Raw genomic sequence first — 21122 nt, forward strand, 5'->3', positions numbered from 1 at the left:
TTTAATGTTATTCTTATACAATGATATAGTAAGGTTTTAAAAGACGCTAGGTGCTAGTCGGGTAGCAGATTGGGACCTAGCACCTAGGTGGAACCTATGCGGATTTAAGAAAATTTATTATATCGTAATAAATAAATGTTTGCTTGTACTTAAAAAATACATAATTGTTTTTGGAAACATAAATTGTAAAATACAATGACATATAGATTATAAAGTATTAGATATAATGAAAATATGGGAACAAGCATATAATGTAACTTCATCTAAATATTCAACAAGACACTTTCAATTTAATATAAAAATAAAATAAAAAAATGAAAAATATTTATTTTCTATCTAAGTGAGAGTCGTGACCTAGGCGGGTTTGGGTGGACTAGGCTGTCTAGGCGGGCGCCTAAGTAGGTCCATGCGCCATTTCTTAATTTTCAAACATCTAGAGATTAATCGGGGTGGTGAAATAGACCCTGAAGCTGACTCACAAGTTGATTTTCAATTTTAGGGACCATGTTGATTGTATAGGTCAATTTTAGGGACCATTTGTGATAAAAATCCTTAAATCTTGTGGGCTGCATTTACGTGCCGTGTCAGCATCTAACAAAATTTTAACAAAATTGTGACGGAAGGACCACATTGATTTGCGACACATATTTTCAAGGACTACATTGATTGATTTTCAATTTTAAGAACCATTTTGATGACATGTGTCAATTTCAAGGACCATTTGTGATAAAAATCCTAGTTATAATTAAACAAAATGTAAATCTACATATATAAGTTCATGTGGGCGCAACAATTGAAATTACTAATTAATAAAAGGGGCATTAGTAAGACAACTCATGTGTCCTACTTAGCTTTAAGGTGGGATTTTTTTTTTTTTTTTTCCAAAATTAATGGCCGTAGCCATAAGGAAAAGCATAAGAACCAGTTCCACTTGGATCAGCATCAAAGTTGGGATTGGTTTGTTGGACAGATCCAGAAGAGGAGGCACCAAAAATATTAGAACTACTACTCCTCTCCTTAAGATGTTTGGAGATAGTCATGTGCAGCTCCGCCATGGATTCATGGATTTGTTTTAGCTCATCCACCCTAAGCTCTTCAATAAGTACACTCCACCACAGGTGCTCTTGATTTCTCCTTGTCCTGTTCTTCCTCAGGAGCGACTTCTGTCGCTCCTTCACAGCTTCTAACGGGTCAAGAAGCTCGTTGTATTGTTCCATGGCCTCGGAAATTTTCATCTGTCGATGAGCTTCCATGAATTGATGAGTGTAGTCGTCGTTTTCGGGTGGATTTTGGTTCATAAACCGATTGATGACATAGTCGACAGATGGATGGCCATATGAGAAAGGCTTACCAGAAGGTGAGAAGATCACAATACCCACCTCACCGCCAGATAGTGCTATCATATCGGTAGCTTTCTTGTAAACGCCGGACCTTCGTTTCGAGAAAGAAACGAGAAGAACCTCTTCATTTTCGATCTTCTTCATCTCAATCTTTTGCCTTCCTCTTGTTTGCTTGCCCTCCATGGCCCTTTGTTTGTTTTGGTAAAGGACAAGAAGGAAATCTGGAAAATGATGAAATGATTGTATTTCTTGGTTAATAGGCTTCGAAAAAAAAGTCTTGCTTGGTTTGGTTTTCCTTACATTTCATGTGCTTATATAGGATGAAAAAACGCATCTTTGGTCATTCAATGTTGTTGACCGAGTAGATATGTTTTTCAAATGGGTATTGTTATAGAGATCATCAATTTAAATTATATTTTATAAATTATATGACGTCGTTGTTGACGATTGAATTATTACTTAAGTGTTGATTAACGTATTAGCTTATTTTCAATTATGTTTTCACTTTGAGTATTTGACGTATTGTTTGTATACTCGCCCATGCATGACACTATCACATTGACCTCTGTTTACAATTACTTATAATATCACTTCACATTATTCACCATATTGTAAGTTGAGGCTTTAAGCATTGTTTGGTGATGTATATATGCTGGTGCAATCGTAATATTGTCGCGCGTTGTATATGTTGGTGCAATCATAATTTTAAATTATTAATTAACTCCTTTATTAAAAGTTGGAATTTTTTATATTTACGAAAGAGATACGCACATATACAATTATAATATTGTCGTGCGTTATACGTGCATGCACTTTTTTTATTTTATTTTTTTATTTTATTATTATCAAAGTTAATTAAGTCTACATAGATGAAATATGACAAACTTTTCATACAAATAATATCGTGATAGCCTGATGACAAGTGGTGAATTATTTTGGTAGTTAAGGTCTTTTTCTTTAACTTACCGCATTCCGAGTTTAAACCCTCCCCTCTTTTCTTAGTGTAATTTATATTAATAATATTGCTTGTATTAAAAAAAAAAAAATAGCCTGATAAGAACGTAACATACTAACATACTCTTGTTAAATTAGTGCTAGAGTCACTAAATCTATTTACTAAATTTGTTTGTCAATTTGGAAAATCAAAGAGACAATGCCAAATCATTTGATAACAAAATTTGACTTTGGTCTAATAAATAACTGACCATAAATAAGATGTAGTCAAAATTATTAATGATAAGAAACTAACTTGTAACCACAAAAATAACTTCTCTAATATAAGTGGACTCTAAAACCATTTCATTTCTATTAACGAAGCGGTCAACAATATAGTCAATTTGTAACTAAATAACATTCCTTAAAAAAAAAAAAAAAACTTAATTGTATAAAATGATAAAAAATTAAACTGTATCTAATCAAATATGGGAGTTCTCAATATCTTCAATATATGGATGGTTAATTATTAAAATATCAATTATACCTCAAAACAATGAATTACTACTATTAAGGTCTAATATTATTTTTCTTCATTTATAAATGAGAAGTTTCAAGATTGAATAACCCGAATGATGAGGATGTATAATATTTGTGTTGACTTCAACATGATCGGCTCATCATGCAACTTAGCCTCATTCTTTTTACATAGTAAATGCTCCCTTAAAAAAAAAAATAGAATATCATTATATAAAAATAATTAAGAAACACAATGGGAGATCTATGCACATTCCCTACCTTGTGTTAAAATGCAAGAAAAAAAATTTATAAGCATGATCACAAAATCTCATTACCTTTTCATTTCTGGCGGAAATGGAATAACAAATTAATCTGTATTATTCAGTATACAATACTTTATTAGTGGAAAAGAAGAATATTGAAGAATAATTAATCTAATTAGTTAAATATGATCACTAACACATTCCAACTTGTATCATTGATAAGTCCCTTCGATATGCATCTAAAAAAAATCCCTTCGATATGATTGTGGAGATGATGAGATTCCTATGGTCTGCTATCTATTTGGTAGAGTCTATAAACTGTTTTCTATTCTTTAACTGATTGTGAAAGGATAAATTTACCGCTTAATACTATAGTCTAATGATATTTTTTTCACGTGTAAGTGAAAGATCTTCTCAAATATCGTGAATGACGATTTTCATGATCAATTTATTCACTCTTTGGTTTAGTGTATTAAATATATATATATATATATATATATATATATATATATATATATATATATATATAAAGTTAGACTCTACCACTTGATGATAAAGAAAACATAATAAAAGTCTCATTCGATAAAATTGGAACTATAAAGAAAACATAATAGAAAATTTATTGTCCAGTGTCCACCTCCTGTACATAAACTCATACATAAAATCCCTCATCCCAAGTGCAATATAACACTTGATAAAGAGGATAAAATAAGAAATTTATTTTCAACTAGCTAGCAGGTAATGATTTTCACACTTACGATTTCTTCTTTTGCACTTCTTTTGCACTTCTTTGTACTCATATTTTTCTTTTTCAACCAGCATAATCATTCGACATGTCTGATGTCTCTCTTCTGTACAATTTAACTTTCAACGCACATGCATGGCGTTTGTCATCCTTCTAGTACTACAAGAAGAGAACTCTTGCCACCCAAAAAACTTCACATATGTGTCTTCAACTGGTAAATGTTGCTTGTTTCTGGACGTGCATAACAACAGGGCTTGTCTGCTATTTGGTGTCATGAAATGATCAATATGTGCTCCCGCTTTCGTTTCAATCTTTTGGCTGGTAAATATTTGATATTTTGACATTTTGATTTTGCACCTAAACGATAGTATCTTATTACAGTGTTGGAATCTATTTATAATACTACTGTGGTCTGAGACTCTTAATCTCATTTTAGGTAGCTTAACATGTCGGGTAATGCTAGGTAAATTAACTTTATAGACTACATTTGTAAATCATGTGATGTGTCACTAATAGAATATATGTGTACGTTAATCATTACTTAAAAATAATTCAATTTACAGAATATAATTTAAATAGATGGTCTTCTTAGCATTACCCTAAGCTGATAGAGCGGTAATGACTTATGAACTTGTAATTAGTGCTTACCATGCTTTGAATAAACTCCATAATGTAACCAGTTATGTATTTGAATAAACTCCATAATGTAATAAGTTATAATTTTTCTTGGTCCCATTTTAAAGAAATGCGTCTCCACATAATAATAATGGTTTATGAGTATAAAAATATGCAAGAAATAAAATACTTAACACCTAAAAAATCCTATTTAAAAAAATACAACATTCATTAAGGATCGTATTTAACGAACTTTTTTTACGTAAACGGTAGATAAAAAAGGAATGAATAACTTACAAGCATATAAGTACACATACAATTAAAGTATAAAGTCTACCGACATAAATTTATACAAATGGGAAGATCCTCCTCAGTATCAAATTCTTCATCTTACCTGCTCTAAAAGTTAGGACAAAGATTTTGTGTAGTGTCGCATCATATGTGTGAAAAAATAAATCTTAGGAAACTTCCCAACACCAACATAAAACAATAAAGTAAATAACAAAAGTAATTATCAATCCTCAAGAAAACTATATTTTAAAAGAAAAAGAAAATGGAAGCCGAAGACGAAGACTTTCTTTTTTTTTGTCAATACTTATACAAAACTTTACGAACTGAAAAAGATAATTAAATTAAAAAGAATAAAAAGGAATAATAATCTTTTAAAAACTGTTAAAAAGACTCTTAAAAATAAGATTGTTTATAAACCTCGGCGAACTTATGTTTTTAATATAATATTTTATAATATTAACATAAAAATTAATTTTAAATTATAAAAAGACAAAAAATTAATAAAAAACTCTGTCGCATGAAAGTTCCGTTAGCATTTCTCGAGCCTTCTTGTTGTTGGTTAAAATACCAAGTCAAACCCGTTGGAGTGAAATTATGTTTTTTGATATTGTCGATATTGATACATTCATGGGAGAATCAAAGCCACCCGAGTGCGAGAGAATCAGACAAAAGAGAGAGTGTGCTTTCAAATGACCAATTTACTCTCGATTGTGTAAGGATTCTTACCCCCAAATAAATACCACCAGAATTTTGGTCTCTGGAATTCGAAGATTGCGTTGATGGGTTGTGGGGGGCAAAACTGCAAAAAGATGAAATCAAAGCAGCAGCAGAAGCAAGCAGATTTGTCATGAAAGGTACCATCAAAGGCACAAAGGGTCCGTACGCTTCTCAGTCTCCAGACCAAATGCATTTTTATGCTCAACTCTCTAATTTATAATTAATCTAGAGAGAGAAAGTGGGTTATTGAGGGGGGAGAGAGAGATAAAAGTTTGGAAGAGGATGTTTGGATTGAGAGAAGGGTCTTGCTTTCCGAGGGTGTTGGTGGGAGTGAATGTGGGTCTTGCTCTGGTTGATGGCATTATAGCATTTCTTGCATTTTATCAGGTTTGCTTTCTTCTTCTTCTTCTTCTTCTTCTTCTTCTTATTTATTTTAAATTGGTTATTGAGTTCAATTTTTATGCTTTTGCATTTTCCCAATTGGGTTTTGTTTGGTGAGATTATATTGTGGGGCAGATGGCCAATGTGGGTTTCAAAGGAATGTTCTTTTGTGTGAAATTACTTGAGGAATGGGATTGGTTGCACTTTGTGGGGTTGAATATTTTTGGATAATTTGAAAAGGGCATTTTGTTTTATTTGAAATTTTCGATTTTGAGAATTTGCTTCTCATTTGATTTTCTTGTTGGACAGGTAATTGGGTTCTCTTTTTCTTAGTTAATGGTGAGTTTGGAAAGGGTACTGTTTTATGCTAGTTTAAGTGCCAATGGCATCTAAAAGTTATAGGATTGGCATTTAACTGAGAAAGTTAAAGAATTGGACTCTTCCATTTTAATGAATAGTTCAACTGTGTCAGTGACTCGGTACAGTTGGAAAGCTTAATAATTCTGAGCTGAATGAATGTCATTCAATTTTTTCGTTAATTTTGTGAATGGATAGATTTGAGACCAACCAGTAACCATTTTTGTTGGAAGGAATGTATGCTACAGAGCAGGCAGGTGGCCCTTTTTGTTTCTTAGGTTCTTTCCAAGGCATGAGCGTAGTTATATAACTCTTCCTCTCAATACATATGAATCAATTACTATGGGGAAACTAGTGTCAAGGAATTATTTTGAAATTCAACGAATAAAATATATAATTAACTATACATGAACGAAGTCTTATGGGATTGTGAAATTGTTTGAGATCATGTTTTGAACACCTAGTGTAATGAATACGAATTACATGGTGCTCAATACTTGAGCAAATGCTTTTAGGTTTGTTAGTAATTATACCTATAAATGTTTGTTGTTTTTAGCTTAAATTTGTGTTCAGGATACTTGAAAGATCAGATCATGTAGCCTTACTAGTCCTCACTTTCAAGAATAGCTAGGGTATGAGACTCAGGCGTGACTTTAAGATTACTGCTAAATCCCCATTCTCAAAGTCTGTAACTTATTAACCTCAGGATACATTCTTATGTTTATGTAAATAAAATGGATGTGACATCAACCTTTGGAAACTGGGGAAGCCGATGATTGATGTCTATGAAGTTCTTTTCTTGAAATCTGAGTTTCTTTTACTTGCTATTTCAGTTAATTAGAATTCACTCGAGGAATTCACAACTGGGTTGGACTCGGCAAAAAGTAAGTGACGAGTCATGCTTTACTATTCCTTATTGAAATTCAGATTGTATTTGTGTTTCTTCTTGTTTTTGTGTGTGTTTTTGCCTATATGCATGCGAATATGTACATAAATACATGCACATGTATATGCATACATACTTACCAAGTTACCAACACATATTTATATGTGTGTTTGTGTGTGCAACTGTGCATGCATGATGTAGCTAAATTATAAAAGAAATTGTTAGCTGGCTGGATTAACCTATTGTTCTGGACATTTTGCTGTGAAGTATTTTGACATCGTATGGCTTCCTGGGGATCAGTCAATGTGAAGAATGTATGACTCTGTTAAAGAAATAGTGCTGTAGCTTAATTAGTTAGTCATAGAATCGGCAACCCCGAGGTTGAGTCCCATAAATTGCATGAATAGATGTGGTTCCTAAGAATTTGGTAAAAACTTTAATTAGCTGTCACAAGATCAAATAACTTATGCTTAAATATCTCACAGAAAGATGGGGAGGAAAATGATGAATGGGTACATCATACATGTGCATGATGGCTATATATTATTAATTTAGTATTTGTTGCTGCATGTACGCATGAGCTGCTCAATCATACGCATGTGAATATGTATATGCATTTATGGTACAACTAATTTCTATATTGAAGCTCACTAAAGCATGCTGGCATTGTCTTAATACATACTTTTGCCTCGTGCAGGTTTTTCATCTGTTGATTGGCTCTTCTAATTTGGGTAAGAATTGTTTATTCCTGATCCCGATACACTATTGCCTTCTATTCTGTGTCTGAGATCTGATATTCTCGTTCAAGAATATTTGGCCTTAATTATGTTGCTTATCAAGAACCTTGATATTTTGGCCCTTTTTCATGGCTTTTGAATCACCTGGATTCTATATATAACTGATTTTGCAACAACCTGTTGGTTATTTATGAGTTTGGACTCACGAAAGTAGCCTGTTGGCGCATAATCAAGATACAGAACTGATGATACCATCTGACCTAATGATTTTCTCCATTAACTTATGACTTAGACAAACATATTTCTTTTTCATCCTTCATTCAATCTGAATTAATTTATTTGATCTTGTCCATGACAGGTTGCTTAATTTATTTTGTATTAACTCTTTTTGCTGCTTGCAAGGGGTGGCAATGTTGGTCGAACTCTTGTGGTTTTAGCCTCATGGGTATGCTTTCTCTTCCAAATACAGACTATATATTTATCTTCTGTGCTTGGTCAGAGGATCTGAATAGTACAAGTTTTGCTTTGCAGCATTGCCCGAAATTCTTTTTTTTGCTGCGTTTCTTCTACTTTTATCTTTCTGGTAAGTTTTCTATTTCCTGTTATTTTCTTTTTGATTTTAAATAATCCGAAACTCCACTTAAATACTTTCAAGAAAATGTCGAAAAAGTGTATTGAGTGATCTTAGCTTTGAGGGATGAGCGAGTATGATGGATGAGATGGAAAAGTGCACTGCCGGTATTGTGTGACCATAGAATACCTTTCAAGTAGAAAATATAATACTAACATCTAGGCAAAAACACACCCACAGGATGAGGATAACGGAAATATGGATGTTAAGATGAATAACCAGCATTCCTTGAGAAGTATATATATAACAAATCAGTATTTAATATTTATTGAGACGTATACTGCTCCCATATACTTTTATATTATGAATCAGCAATTCAGCATGTAGATTATATTACTGATTACTTTTGTTAAAGGGTTTCGGTATTCATTGCTTATGGATTTTGAAAAGACATGTGGCTTTGATAAATCTGTGCCTGGCCTGTTTTCTTTTCAGGCCATTCTATTATAGTATGTTTTCTATTTGCCATAGAGACTGGAAATGCACTTTTACATGAATGAAGATACATTGACCTGTCTTTATCTGAATATTTCCTTTCTCAAGTTGATACTCCTATTGAAAAGATTGTTTCTCTTGAGCTATATTTGACATTTCTCTGGGGGGTTTTATTTTACCTTTAGGGTTGACCTGTGCCATCAGGCAGATGATGAGGATGAGGAGGATGAAGGGAGTTTTCGGGAAGCTTTGGTGGAGAAGACTTTTAGTAAACCGAATTCATTGGACAGAGATAGTTATAGAAACTGTTTTCCTCTGCGATTTGTTCATATTGGAAGCCGCCAGAGAATTGTAATTTTGGTATTGCCCCAGTTCAGAGTTTCCAGTTGTCTACTCGAATATGATATCATATTTTCCCTTAGCATTGCATATTTTCTCATATTTCATGTTTTGCGCAAATTATTGTTAAAGTTGATTAACTTCATAGTTGTCTACCAGGTGACGGTGCTAGTTTTTGTTATAATGATAGCAAGTGCAGTGATAATTTGGATCGGGATGGGAAAAAATCCTATTGATTCTGCGCTGGTGGCTCGGGTATGTAAACGTTGCATAATTCTTGATTCTTAGATTCCTTTTTTCATGTGTAATCACCTTCTATCACTGGTATGCTGTAGTTCCAGTTGTGCTATATATAGATGCTAAAATAAATAAGGTTTTGCTGCCTCAGTTTTGTGTTCAGACCATAAAATAATTCTTTGTGTTAGAACTTGGATGCAAACTATTATTATTGTAGTAAAGTATTTAAAGTGTGTATACTTAGTTTTTGACGATTTAAAGAAGGTTATCACTGTTGTGACCAAATATGCAGCTTTCTTTGTACTTGTTTCTTATTAACGAGTCCTTAACCCATGGTGCAATGAATTTTTTCATTATCCAGGTATATGTGGATCTCTTTGCAATAGTGATGCTATTATTGGGAGGAGCATTAGCGTGTTATGGCGAGTAACTATCCTTTCACACTCTTGTACTTTCTTGCATTTCTTTATGTGCAAATGCAACTCCTCCCTAAATTTTTAATAAGGGAGGAGCGCATGATGACTATTTTGGAGTGTCAATAACACCTCTACGTACTTATCCTTCAATCTGAGGCGACATTTTGCTTTGTCTTGGATTTTCAGGGCTCCTATTATGCCTAAGGATGAGAAATGTTAGATCAGAGAGAGCTTCTTCTGAGATGTGGAAGGTATTTAATCTGTTGATGTTATATAATATGTTTATTTTGTTCTTTGTTTTCTTGATTTCTACAGATTCATGTTGTATATAATTTCATTTGTTCTTTGTTTTCTTTGTTATATAATATGTTTATTATGGTTTACTACTTGCTTCCATTTTTTTTTACAGGTTGCATGTTTGGCTGTTGTTTCCATACTATGTTTCACCTCGAGTTCTTTCGTGGCTCTGTTAACTGATATTCCTGTACGTGCTCAATTGTTGTTAGCTTGAATTTTCTTTCTCTTTTTCACTTACCTAATTCACCATATCGTTTTGCAGATGCTTTACGATTGGCATCAACAGCGTATGAATGATGTTTATACTTCTCTTTTATTGATTTTATATTACTTTGTAGGTAGGTAATTCTAAATTTCGTTTCTTGTTTCACTCTCAAACGAATGCTGTTTCTTTTTATTTAGTGCCAATCAACAATAAGACAGTGCTTTCAGTTTATAATGTTTACATTGTTTTTTCAGGTTCATCAATACCCTCAGCCTTGGTCTTATGGATCGTGAGAGAATTACCACCCTCAATAACAGCTAACATACAAGAAGAACCATCAACAATAACCTTCGTCAGTGACAGTTCCACAACATTACAACATCCTCAAAGCTGGACAGCTGCAATGAACTTGCGGAACCAGGTTCGATTTCTTCTCCATAACCATGCTATTCATTAATGTTTAACGACCGCTAACCGAGGGTAAAAACCAACAATTTATGTCCTATTTACCAATGCATAACCATACATGAACCAGATTACTGACAAATCTCAGTCTTTAATCAGTAATGTACTGAATAGTGTTAGGGTTGCATTCTTTTTCGCTTTTGAAGAAAGGAGTTCTTAACTTCTTACGGAAGTATATTCTGACTTTACACTGAATTCGCCATGGTAGCTAGATTTTACAGTAGCAGACCTGTTTGAAATCTCGGTTTGCTTCGTAGATAGTCATTCAGGTTTATGCTCACTAAGTTTGGTTTTCAGGTGCAGATATCAAGAGCAAGTCCAATATAACACTTCTCCCGAATGGAAAGTGAACAGTCTTACTAACGTTCCTGAGTGCGAAGCATGTCCTTGCTCTCGAAAGTTATGAAGTGAGCTGGAATCAGTGAACAACATGCCAGATAACAACTGTGACATCCTTGACCAGAGTTTTGTCCGGAAATTTGTGTACAGCCAGAAGTCGCCGTTTCGATGGTTTTTTGACAATTTAGGGATGTGAATAGCAACAATATGCTAATTAAGGGATTCTTTTTGCTACAAAAGTATTTTGATGTGCCTCATTAAATTTTCATTGAAGTTGAAAGAAAAAGATTACGCCTTTGAATTTGTAGCGTAAAAGTGGAAGTGACGGCGAATTTACAGATTGGACAACAGAAATCTAGAGTTGGACTACAACATAACAAACTAAAAATTGATAGAGATGTGCAAGGCGTATTTTGTCCGCGCCATGAAATTCAGTGACTCCAACGCGGTTCAAGATGTCCGTGAACTATCAGCACCGGCAGGCCTTTAACTGTAAACTGTCTTTCTCTTCTACATCCCTTTAAACAGCAGCTCCAAAACAAGATTTTCTAGTTTACACATGGGGTACTAAGTACTGGTTTGGTACCGAGGTGCTTTTATAAAAAGTGGGTATAAAAAAAAGCTGAGTTCAAAAAGGTGTTTAGTAAACACTTAAAAACAACTTATTTTCATAGTTTTTAGTGAAAAAAAGTTGGAAACGCGAAGCAGCAAAAATGAGCTTATTCTCACAGCACATCAGAAACAGTTTTTTGTCAAAGCACATCAAAAATTGTACCTCACGAGTCAGAATCCTTCCTTTCGCTTTGCTCCAATGATCCAAAATCTTCAGGCGGCCATATCTGATGACAAAGTGATCAAAGACGAGAAATCTTTGGTACCAAACAAGAAATATGAAACTACTAAAAGACAATTCATTGTGCACTCCCATCAGACTTTACTTCTACCGCTGCCGGTAAGCACAACAACACCAACCACCACCATGCCTTATTCCAGTAAGAGTGATCAGCTGTATGAATCTTACAATGTCATTTTGCTCGATTTTGCGCCAAGTCTTATGTAGCTCCAAGTACGCCACTGCCAGTAAACATATCTTTCCAAAATCTTAACGCTGAAAAACATAACGACAGTCACTTAAGCGCCAAAACCAATCCAAACAATGTATATGTACATAATTCAAATCAAGCTAAAAGGAACCGGCCCGAAACTCCTCGAATCATGCGAGTCATAGATGCTGTCTCCCTTCACCCAAACATGTCCCTGAGGAACTTATTACCAACACCAACAACGTTATAATCTCCAAAATCCTTAAAAAAAACGAAAATGTCGAAAACCAAAAAAATCCAAAACAAAACGAACATTGCAAAGTTGTAAGTGAAAAATATGAACATACCACACTAGTCTCCGACCGATTGCTGTTCTTAGGGTCGACAACATAAGTAACAGATTGCTATCAATCTCTTGGTGATGGCCTTCCAAGGAACCTCAGGGGACCGTACCATGACAGTATCTTCGACACTGATTCTGTCGAACCGGGTCGTTCAGCCAAGCACCGGCAAGGCCGATGGTCAGGATCATGCTGGGACCGTAGCACTGCACACACGGAATCACAACCCATTTCGTGGTTTTGGTCAATTTTTTCCCTCGGCTCATTGAATTTAAGGTCCCAAAAAAATAATCAGTTAACAGTTACTAGAGCGACGGTGAGGAGGTGTGTGTTGGTGACTTGGAGGCAGCATACGAACTTTACCAGTCTCGGAATGACGTCGCTTACTTCTCTCCCTGCATTTTCGAATGCCTCCGAAGCCAGAAACTGCCTCATGTATCTCAGCGCCATGAGAGCAGTTCAGAGAGAGAGAGAGAGAGAGAGAGAGAGAGATGTTGAACGTTTTAGATAAATTTCTAAGGGCCACCATTTTGTACAAATGAGTTTGGAACAGTGAAAATGCAAGTTATGGAGTATCGACTTCAGGACTTCGAATGTTGAATGTTTTTAACTAACTGAGTTAGAAGATCGAATGGAGCTTCTAATGGGTTCATTTCGATGGGCCACCGTTTTGTTCCAAAGGGTTTGGAAGTGGTGTAAATTCAGTCTGTGCCGTTATGTTTTTTTATATTTCAAAAGAGGAACATGTCTAGAAATGCGTTCAATTGATTCAATATCAATGAACTTAGAAAAGGAAAGAGATCATCTCCAGATCTCTCCCTCAAAAGCCCAATGATCAAGTGATTCGAACTTTTGAAATTTGATTCAATGGCGAAAAATTATTACAGTTTTTAAAAGTTTTTATTAACTTCTCTGTTTTTAGCCGTTGGATCAAATTTCAAAGGTTCGGATCACTTGATCCTTGGGTTTTGGAGAGAGAGATCCGGGGATGATCACTTTCACTTAGAAAATTGCTAAATGTTTTTAAATCAAGACGATATGAATTATTAATAATTAATTCTTCAAATAATTACCTCTCATTTTTAATTTCAATGAAAAACTCCTTTCATGATGTTGCGGTCACATTTATTTGATGCAAAGTATAAGTATCATTTGCAGTTATTAGATAAATAGGATCTTAAAACTACTACAAATTCTTTTAACAATTTGCAATAATAAAAAAAAATTGCAACTATACATAAGACATTGGAATAAACTAAAATACGAGGTAATGAAATTGTTTTTGTTTCCTTAAATTATTTGCAAAACCAATAACTGGATATAAAATTTTAAAATGAACTAACTACTAATCTATGATTAGCACGCGATCTCCATCGTTTTGGTTGACTTAAACACAAATGAAAGAAGAATATACACAAAAAAATGCACAAAACAAAATATTTTAAGTGAAATTGAATTTTGTTTTGGAGGTGAAATATGTTGATCCGAGAATTATAGCTAGAATCTTTTGGAATTTTCATAAACCAAACCAACAATTTGAATAAGAAGTTTTGGTTGATTTTTGACTTATCTTACGAAATAGTAGTTAGCCTTATGTGTGCCGGCTGGTTCCCATCTTAATCTGCCCCAAGCTAGATAGATGGTTTGGGTCCCCATCTTTATTTGCACCAAGCTAGATAATAACCATGGGTGAGATGTAGTGAATAGATAAAAATCTAAAAATATAAACTAATTCAACGATGATAAACATGATGGTAAGCTTATTATATATATATATATATATATATATATAATATGACGGTTGTTTCCATTGTTATTCCTTCCTTTGTCATTCCTTCGTCATCTCTTCCACTAATAAAAGGGTCCTAGACTCGAAACATGAAGCTTGAAGCAATGGTGGTAGCTACTTACTCATGTCTGTGGTAGACAGGATGATATTGACGTAAAAGTTTACAAAGGATGCCAATTCAAAAAAAAATAAAAAATAAAAAATAAAAGGAAAAAAGAAAACAACATATATTAACGTGGTGCATGTGGGTTAATGTCTTAGTGGATAGGGTTTGAGTTTCTGTTGATGAGTCTTGAATTTGAAACTCTCAATCTCTTAAATTATTATAAAAGTTTCAAACTGTCTCATTTTCCTAATAATAAATTTATAAAACAAAAGACATTGACATGGCTGAGATTTCATAAAACTAGAGCGTGGAAGGAAATTTCATGACCAAGTTAGCTGCTAATTATACCATATATATGGGTCAGAGTCTGGATTTAATTAACTGACTAATTTGTTTCCATGTATATATTTTGTAATTTCATCTATTTTCACTATATTAAATAAAACTAAACAAAAGAAACATAAAGATAATATACTCATTTCTGTTCATTTTATGAGCTTAAAAACATATATCCAAAAGAATTTGAAGAACATATAAGATCTCAACACAATGATATACGTATCTGCATATAAAAGAAAATAAGATCGGAAATCCCAATTCAAAAGAACAAGGAGAAAAGATGTGTAGGTAAGATAAATTTTTATTAGTTTATTTCTCATAACTATTATTTGAATTCGCATCAAAAAGGTTAATCATGGTTTCCCTATATATGTATACACACACATTCTACAAGGTGGGTGATTGTGCACCTTTTATTATTATTATTATTATGAAAAATGCACCAAAGTTAAGGGGGTGAGTAAAAACATTTCCATGAGAATTTGTTGATCACCACTACGGCACTACCACAATATTACTGGGTTATTGTATTTTTTGATGCATCGTGGATGCTTGTAGTTTAGTTTGCCTTCACAACATGTGGACAAATCTTAAGGATTACTACATTAATTTTTTTTCAAAGATATATATATATATATATATATATTTTTTTTTTTAAAATGCTTTTAACATAACTGAAAGTGTTTTTGTGAAATTTATTTTGAAAGAAGCACCACATACATACTTTTTGTAAAAAGTACTTTTAAGGGCTTTTTTAAGATCAACTTGAATTTTTAATAAGGATTATTTCAAAAACGTTTTTATAAAAAACACTTTCAAACGAGTTCATAATAAAAGAAGGCCACGTCCGATTACAAAACCAAATAAAACTTTTTCAGAGTCAAATAGTTTTGGTCAAATCCATATCATATATCTCCAGGACAGATAGCATTGACTTTATGCTAGTAATTGTTGGGAAATATAGAGGAAAATATTTTAGAGATTTGATATGATAAAAATTAGGGATTTGATATGATATGATTTGATTTGGTATAGGTTTTCTTGTCTTGTAGACAAATGATCGTTTTGATTTATTTTTTAGTATTGTTGCTTTATAATCTTATAAATACCTTCATATAGAGAATAATAAAGTAATGAAATTGTATTTGAAAATTGTGAGATGGTAGAGAATTCTAAATTTATCCTAAACTTTTATTTTTAACTTGGTATCAAAGTAGAGTTAGATTCTTAGTTGAACTTTGTTGTAAGTGCTTTCCTGTTGATGCACGAAGCTAACTTTCTTCGTGCACCCACAAGCTATGAACTTGAGAGTGAAGATTATTTATGAATGTTAGAAGAGAAATAGAAGTTAAAGTATTGTTGTTGCCATGAATAAGGAAAAAATTGTGCTCTAGCTTCCTTGAGGAAGGAAAAAAAAAAAAACAAGAATAATGAAAAAATTGCAGGAAAAAGATATTTGGTGGTTGGGGCTTCTGAAAAGAGACATTAATTTTAGTTGGGTTTTTGAAAAGATTATCGTTTGTTCCAATTGGACTTTCAAAAAGAGACGTTTGTTCCAACATATCAAAAGATTTATTTATTGCTTGTTCGTAAAAAGACGTTAGTTCTAATTGGGTTTTTGAAAAGATTAGCGTTAGTTCCACGGATTACAATGTGTTAGTTGGGCTCTCGAAAATAAGTGTTTGTTCTAGTTGGGTTTTCCAAAAGATTGGTGCTAGTTATAGTTGGGCATTTGAGCAGTGGTGTTAGTTTTGATAGATTGTGATTAGCTGAGCTTTCAAAAAGATTGGCGCTAGTTCCACCTGGGCATTAAAAAGAGATGTTGGTTCCAACAGATTATGATTAGTTGAGCTTTCAAAAAAATTAGCGTTAATTTCAGCATATCATTGAAGATTTTATGCACGTGCGGCTCACTTAATGCGTGGTTCCACATGAAGGGGGTGTTGAATTTACTAAGTTTCAAATTAGATCTTTTTTTCTTCTTGGCAAATATAAAAGAAAGTATGTTTAATTAGGGATTTGATATGATATGATATGATTTGATTGGGTATAAGGATTGTTTTGATTTATTCTCCTTTATAATTTTATAAATACGTGCTTATAGAGAATAATAAAATAATGAAGTTGTATTTAAAAATTGTGAGTTTGTAGAGAATTCTAAATTTATCCTAAGCTTTTATTTTTAACTGTAATATCCGAAACGTGTAAGTGAATTCAAGTTGAATTGAATTTGACTGAACAAACTATCTTAATTCTCGGAAAAAACAAACAAACTATCTTATTAGGTAAGCTTTCGTGAGATTTAAAAAACAGAAAGTAACCATCTGGATAAGGGGAGATTCTTTACGAAATAGTAGTTTGCGTCTATATATATATATATATATATGCCCGTCCATCATCATCATCAAGCAGATAGTAACCATGGCTATCAATATTGTTACTTTTCTTGTTTGTTTCTCTATTGCTTCCTTTGTCATTTCTTCCAATGCCAGAAGAGTTCTAGACTCGAAAAATGTAGACCGTAACAATGGCGGTAGCAATTTCACTCATGTATGTGATCCTTCAAGGTTTTCCGACCTTGGCTTGGACGTGTCAACCTTTGGCTTCTGCGACTCCAAATTGTCGTATGACGATAGGGCCAAGGATTTGGTAGATAGGATGACATTGGCAGAGAAAGTGAAGCAACTAGGAAATAGTGCAAAGGGGGTTCCGAGGTTGGGGTTGCCTAAGTATGAGTGGTGGTCTGAGGCACTCCATGGTGTGTCGAATGTTGGTCCCGGGACTTATTTCGATGATCTTATTCCGGGTGCAACAAGCTTTCCCACTGTTATTCTTACAACCGCAGCATTCAACGAGTCATTGTGGAAGCAAATTGGTCAGGTATACATTATCATCACTACATATTTGGTTGCAAAAGATGACATGAAAAGCCATGGAAGTTACTTTTCACTAACAAAAAAATGCTCAAAGTTACTTTTCGTTTGCTTGTACTAAATGGTTTTTGTTCCTTATGAATATTTAGGCTGTTTCAACAGAAGCAAGAGCCATGTACAATCTAGGAAGAGCCGGATTGACATATTGGAGTCCCAACGTTAATGTCGTGAGGGATCCAAGGTGGGGAAGAGCCACGGAAACACCCGGTGAAGACCCTTATGTTGTTGGTGTTTATGCCTCTAACTACGTCAGAGGCTTGCAGGATGTTGAGGGCACAGAGAATGCCACAGATTTGAACTCTAGACCTCTAAAAGTTTCCTCATGCTGCAAGCATTATGCCGCCTACGATGTAGACAACTGGCTTGGTGTTGATCGTTACCATTTTGATGCGAGGGTAAGAGTCTATAATATATGTTAGATAAAAAACCACATGAGCTTGTTAACACATTAATAACTCATGTGTCTTCTAGCATTTTTCATTTAAAACGAAGTTTCGTCATTTCAAATTAAGTTCATTTTCCTATTTTCCTTTTTGTTATGAAAGGTGACAGAGCAAGATATGGCGGAAACTTTCCTAAAACCATTCGAGATGTGTATTAAGGATGGTGATGTAAGCAGTGTAATGTGCTCTTATAACCGTGTTAACGGCATCCCCACTTGTGCTGATCCGAAGCTCTTGAAAGAAACCATTAGAGGAGATTGGGATCTTCATGGGTACGTATACTAATCACATGTAAAATTTTCCGCTAGTCTTCATGCAGGAATTAAAATTATTTTTGTTTTGTTTTTATGTCTTGCAGATATATAGTCTCAGATTGTGACTCTCTTGAAGTTATGGTGAACGGCCACAAATGGCTCGGCGACACCAAGGAGGATGCTGCTGCACAAGCTTTGAAAGCAGGCTAGTACTCCTTACAAAATTAACTTATTGAACCGTTTCTGTTTGGGAATACTTATGTTCTTTCTTTTTCGTACTAAATTATTAATTAAGTTCCATGTTAATTGCTTTAGGGATGGATTTGGACTGTGGAGTCTACTACACAAACTTCACTCAGAATTCGGTGAGGCAAGGGAAAGTGAAGGAGGTAGAAATCGACCGGTCACTCAAGAACCTTTATGTGGTGCTTATGAGGCTAGGTTTCTTCGATGGGAATCCCACTTTCAAGTCTCTCGGCAAGAAGGATGTGTGCTCCAAACAACATATTGAATTAGCAACAGAAGCGGCAAGAGAAGGAATTGTTTTATTGAAGAATGTCAATGAAACTTTGCCATTGAAATCTAAGAAAATAAAAAAACTAGCCGTCGTTGGGCCTCATGCCAATGCTACAGCAGCAATGATTGGAAACTATGCAGGTATTGAATCTAAACATACAATTTCAATTAAGTTGTACATCTTTAACATGATATACTCTTCAACTAAACATACCGTTCAATTTTGTGTTCAGGTATTCCTTGTCAATTCACTTCACCTCTCGATGCATTTTCATCTTATGGAGCAGTTAAGTATGAAATGGGATGTGATGGAGTTGCATGTGCAAATGATAGTCTGATATTCCCTGCCATGAAAGCCGCAAAGCACGCAGATGCAACCATAATTTTTGCTGGTTTGGACTTAACAGTTGAGGCAGAGAGCTTGGATAGGGTGGATCTGCTTCTTCCTGGCTACCAAACCCAGTTTATCAATCAGGTCGCTCAAGTCTCCAAGGGTCCGGTAATTCTTGTAATTATGTCTGCTGGTGGTGTTGATATCAGTTTTGCCAAACAAAATGATAACATCAATGCAATATTGTGGGCTGGGTACCCGGGGGAGGAAGGCGGCCGTGCCATTGCAGATGTTGCTTTTGGACATTACAATCCTGGTACGTAATGCTAAAAGAACCACATTTTTTAGTCCACTTTGATGATAATGTTGCATCATTTAGCATAATTTTTGCCTAGATGTATATCTTAGCTTTAGCTTTTAACTTGATCACTACGATATAATGTAAACGTTTACTATGTTACAGGAGGAAGACTGCCGCTTACATGGTACGAAGCTGGTTATGTGGATATGCTACCCATGACATCCATGAAATTGAGGCCAATCGATAGCCTAGGCTATCCCGGTCGTACATACAAATTCTACAATGGCTCCACAGTTTACCCATTTGGATACGGCCATAGCTACACCCAGTTCAACTACACTCTGCGATCTGCAAAGAGATCTCTGGATGTGAAGTTGAGAAAGTCCCAACACTGCAGCGACATAGAGTACAAGGATAGTGAATACAAGCCACCTTGCCCTTCAGTCCTTATCGACGACTTGGAATGCAACCATGAATTTGGGTTCGGGGTTGAAGTAAAAAATGTGGGTAAGAGAGATGGAAGTGAAGTCATCATCGTTTACTCAAAACCACCTATTGGCATCGCGGCTACGTATACCAAGCAAGTGATTGGGTTTAAGAGGGTCTTTGTGAAAGCGGGAAAGAGCGAAACTGTTAACTTTGTGTTCAATGCCTGCAAGAGCTTGGGACTTGTCAACTACAATGCTTACAATCTTCTAACATCAGGGAGACACACGATTATGCTTGGAGATGATGTCGTCTCCTTCCCCATTCAACTCAACATTAAAGAGTGAATTGTTATTGTAATGAACTCGTACTGGTCTTAGGCTCATTGTGAGTAAATAATTATTTAGTAGAATAACTAGCAGGCTTGCTGCTGATGCACCTCCTTTCCCTCTTCATATCAGTTTGTAAACAGTAGCCAGTTGATTTTTCTTGATTTCTAATTTTCATCCACTTCGTGTCTATTTGATCTTCTATTGACGCTTCACGATATCTAAACAATTTCTCCCGAACCCACCTTACCACTCGTATATTTTCTACTGAACTTTTATTACCGGAGGGGTGATTTGAACTTGAGTGCAAGGAGGTGGGCACACATCTGCGTACCACTCATAAATTCAAACGCATATTTTGTGCATAGAAAATCAATCTAAACCAATGCAAAATGCATATACATATAACACCAAACGAGGTAGAAGTAGAACAAAACTCCAAATTAAACAGTTCCAAAATTTCTTATACGTACAAAATCGACAATTTTGATGACTAACTATGAAATCAATGTTTGTGAAATAAAAGTTTGGACCAAATTAAGAAATGTGGCCAGCAATGACACAATAGCAATGTCTTTGATCAAGTCAATCTAGGTTCAATTAGCAGAGCCAAAGAACTTGGTAAATTATATGCAGTCTTTTCCAACTGCTATTTGTTTTACTCCTGTTTCTTGGCATCAAACGCGCGTTTCCATGGTTTTTTCAGTTTCCAAGCTATTTCCTCGGCATTCAAATATTTCTTTTACAATATACTGACTGCTACTAGTCCAGATTATAGCTGAACTGGTAATATTTTGGGAGAGATTTAATTGCTGAGTCACTC

General features: G+C 34.5%; 3 protein-coding genes and 1 pseudogene across 4 annotated transcripts; 2 read left to right on the forward strand and 2 right to left on the reverse strand.

The window, feature by feature from the left end:
* Positions 1 to 887: 887 nt before the first annotated feature.
* Positions 888 to 1523, reverse strand: LOC148693841 (agamous-like MADS-box protein AGL29). Its single transcript, XM_088678120.1, has one exon. It carries the CDS (start codon positions 1521 to 1523, stop codon positions 888 to 890), a length of 636 nt encoding a protein of 211 aa, XP_088534246.1.
* Positions 1524 to 5218: 3695 nt separating this feature from the next.
* LOC137729976 (tobamovirus multiplication protein 1) lies at positions 5219 to 11449 on the forward strand. Of its 2 annotated transcripts, none has more exons than XM_068469029.2 (13): positions 5219 to 5810; positions 6995 to 7045; positions 7745 to 7778; positions 8143 to 8229; positions 8316 to 8367; positions 9036 to 9210; positions 9349 to 9444; positions 9788 to 9848; positions 10029 to 10093; positions 10252 to 10326; positions 10402 to 10477; positions 10599 to 10765; positions 11107 to 11449. In XM_068469029.2, exons 1-13 carry the CDS (start codon positions 5706 to 5708, stop codon positions 11134 to 11136), a joined length of 1074 nt encoding a protein of 357 aa, XP_068325130.2. In that variant the 5' UTR covers positions 5219 to 5705; the 3' UTR covers positions 11137 to 11449. The 2 variants fall into 2 exon arrangements, with proteins under 2 accessions (XP_068325130.2, XP_088534849.1); XM_088678723.1 differs by having other exon boundaries at positions 11113 to 11270.
* A 475-nt stretch (positions 11450 to 11924) lies between these two features.
* On the reverse strand, positions 11925 to 12982 carry LOC137728508 (mitochondrial ATP-independent inner membrane protease subunit 1a-like; annotated as a pseudogene).
* A 4196-nt stretch (positions 12983 to 17178) lies between these two features.
* Positions 17179 to 20480, forward strand: LOC137727305 (beta-xylosidase/alpha-L-arabinofuranosidase 1-like). The gene is made up of 7 exons (XM_068466170.2): positions 17179 to 17646; positions 17789 to 18094; positions 18245 to 18414; positions 18501 to 18601; positions 18712 to 19053; positions 19146 to 19559; positions 19707 to 20480. The coding sequence occupies exons 1-7, from the start codon at positions 17188 to 17190 to the stop codon at positions 20315 to 20317; spliced, it is 2403 nt and encodes an 800-aa protein (XP_068322271.2). The 5' UTR covers positions 17179 to 17187; the 3' UTR covers positions 20318 to 20480.
* The last annotated feature ends 642 nt before the right edge of the window (positions 20481 to 21122 follow it).

The sequence above is a fragment of the Pyrus communis genome, chromosome 10 (genome assembly GCF_041283825.1).
Source record: "Pyrus communis isolate YQ-2024b chromosome 10, ASM4128382v1, whole genome shotgun sequence".
Lineage (NCBI taxonomy): Eukaryota > Viridiplantae > Streptophyta > Magnoliopsida > Rosales > Rosaceae > Pyrus > Pyrus communis.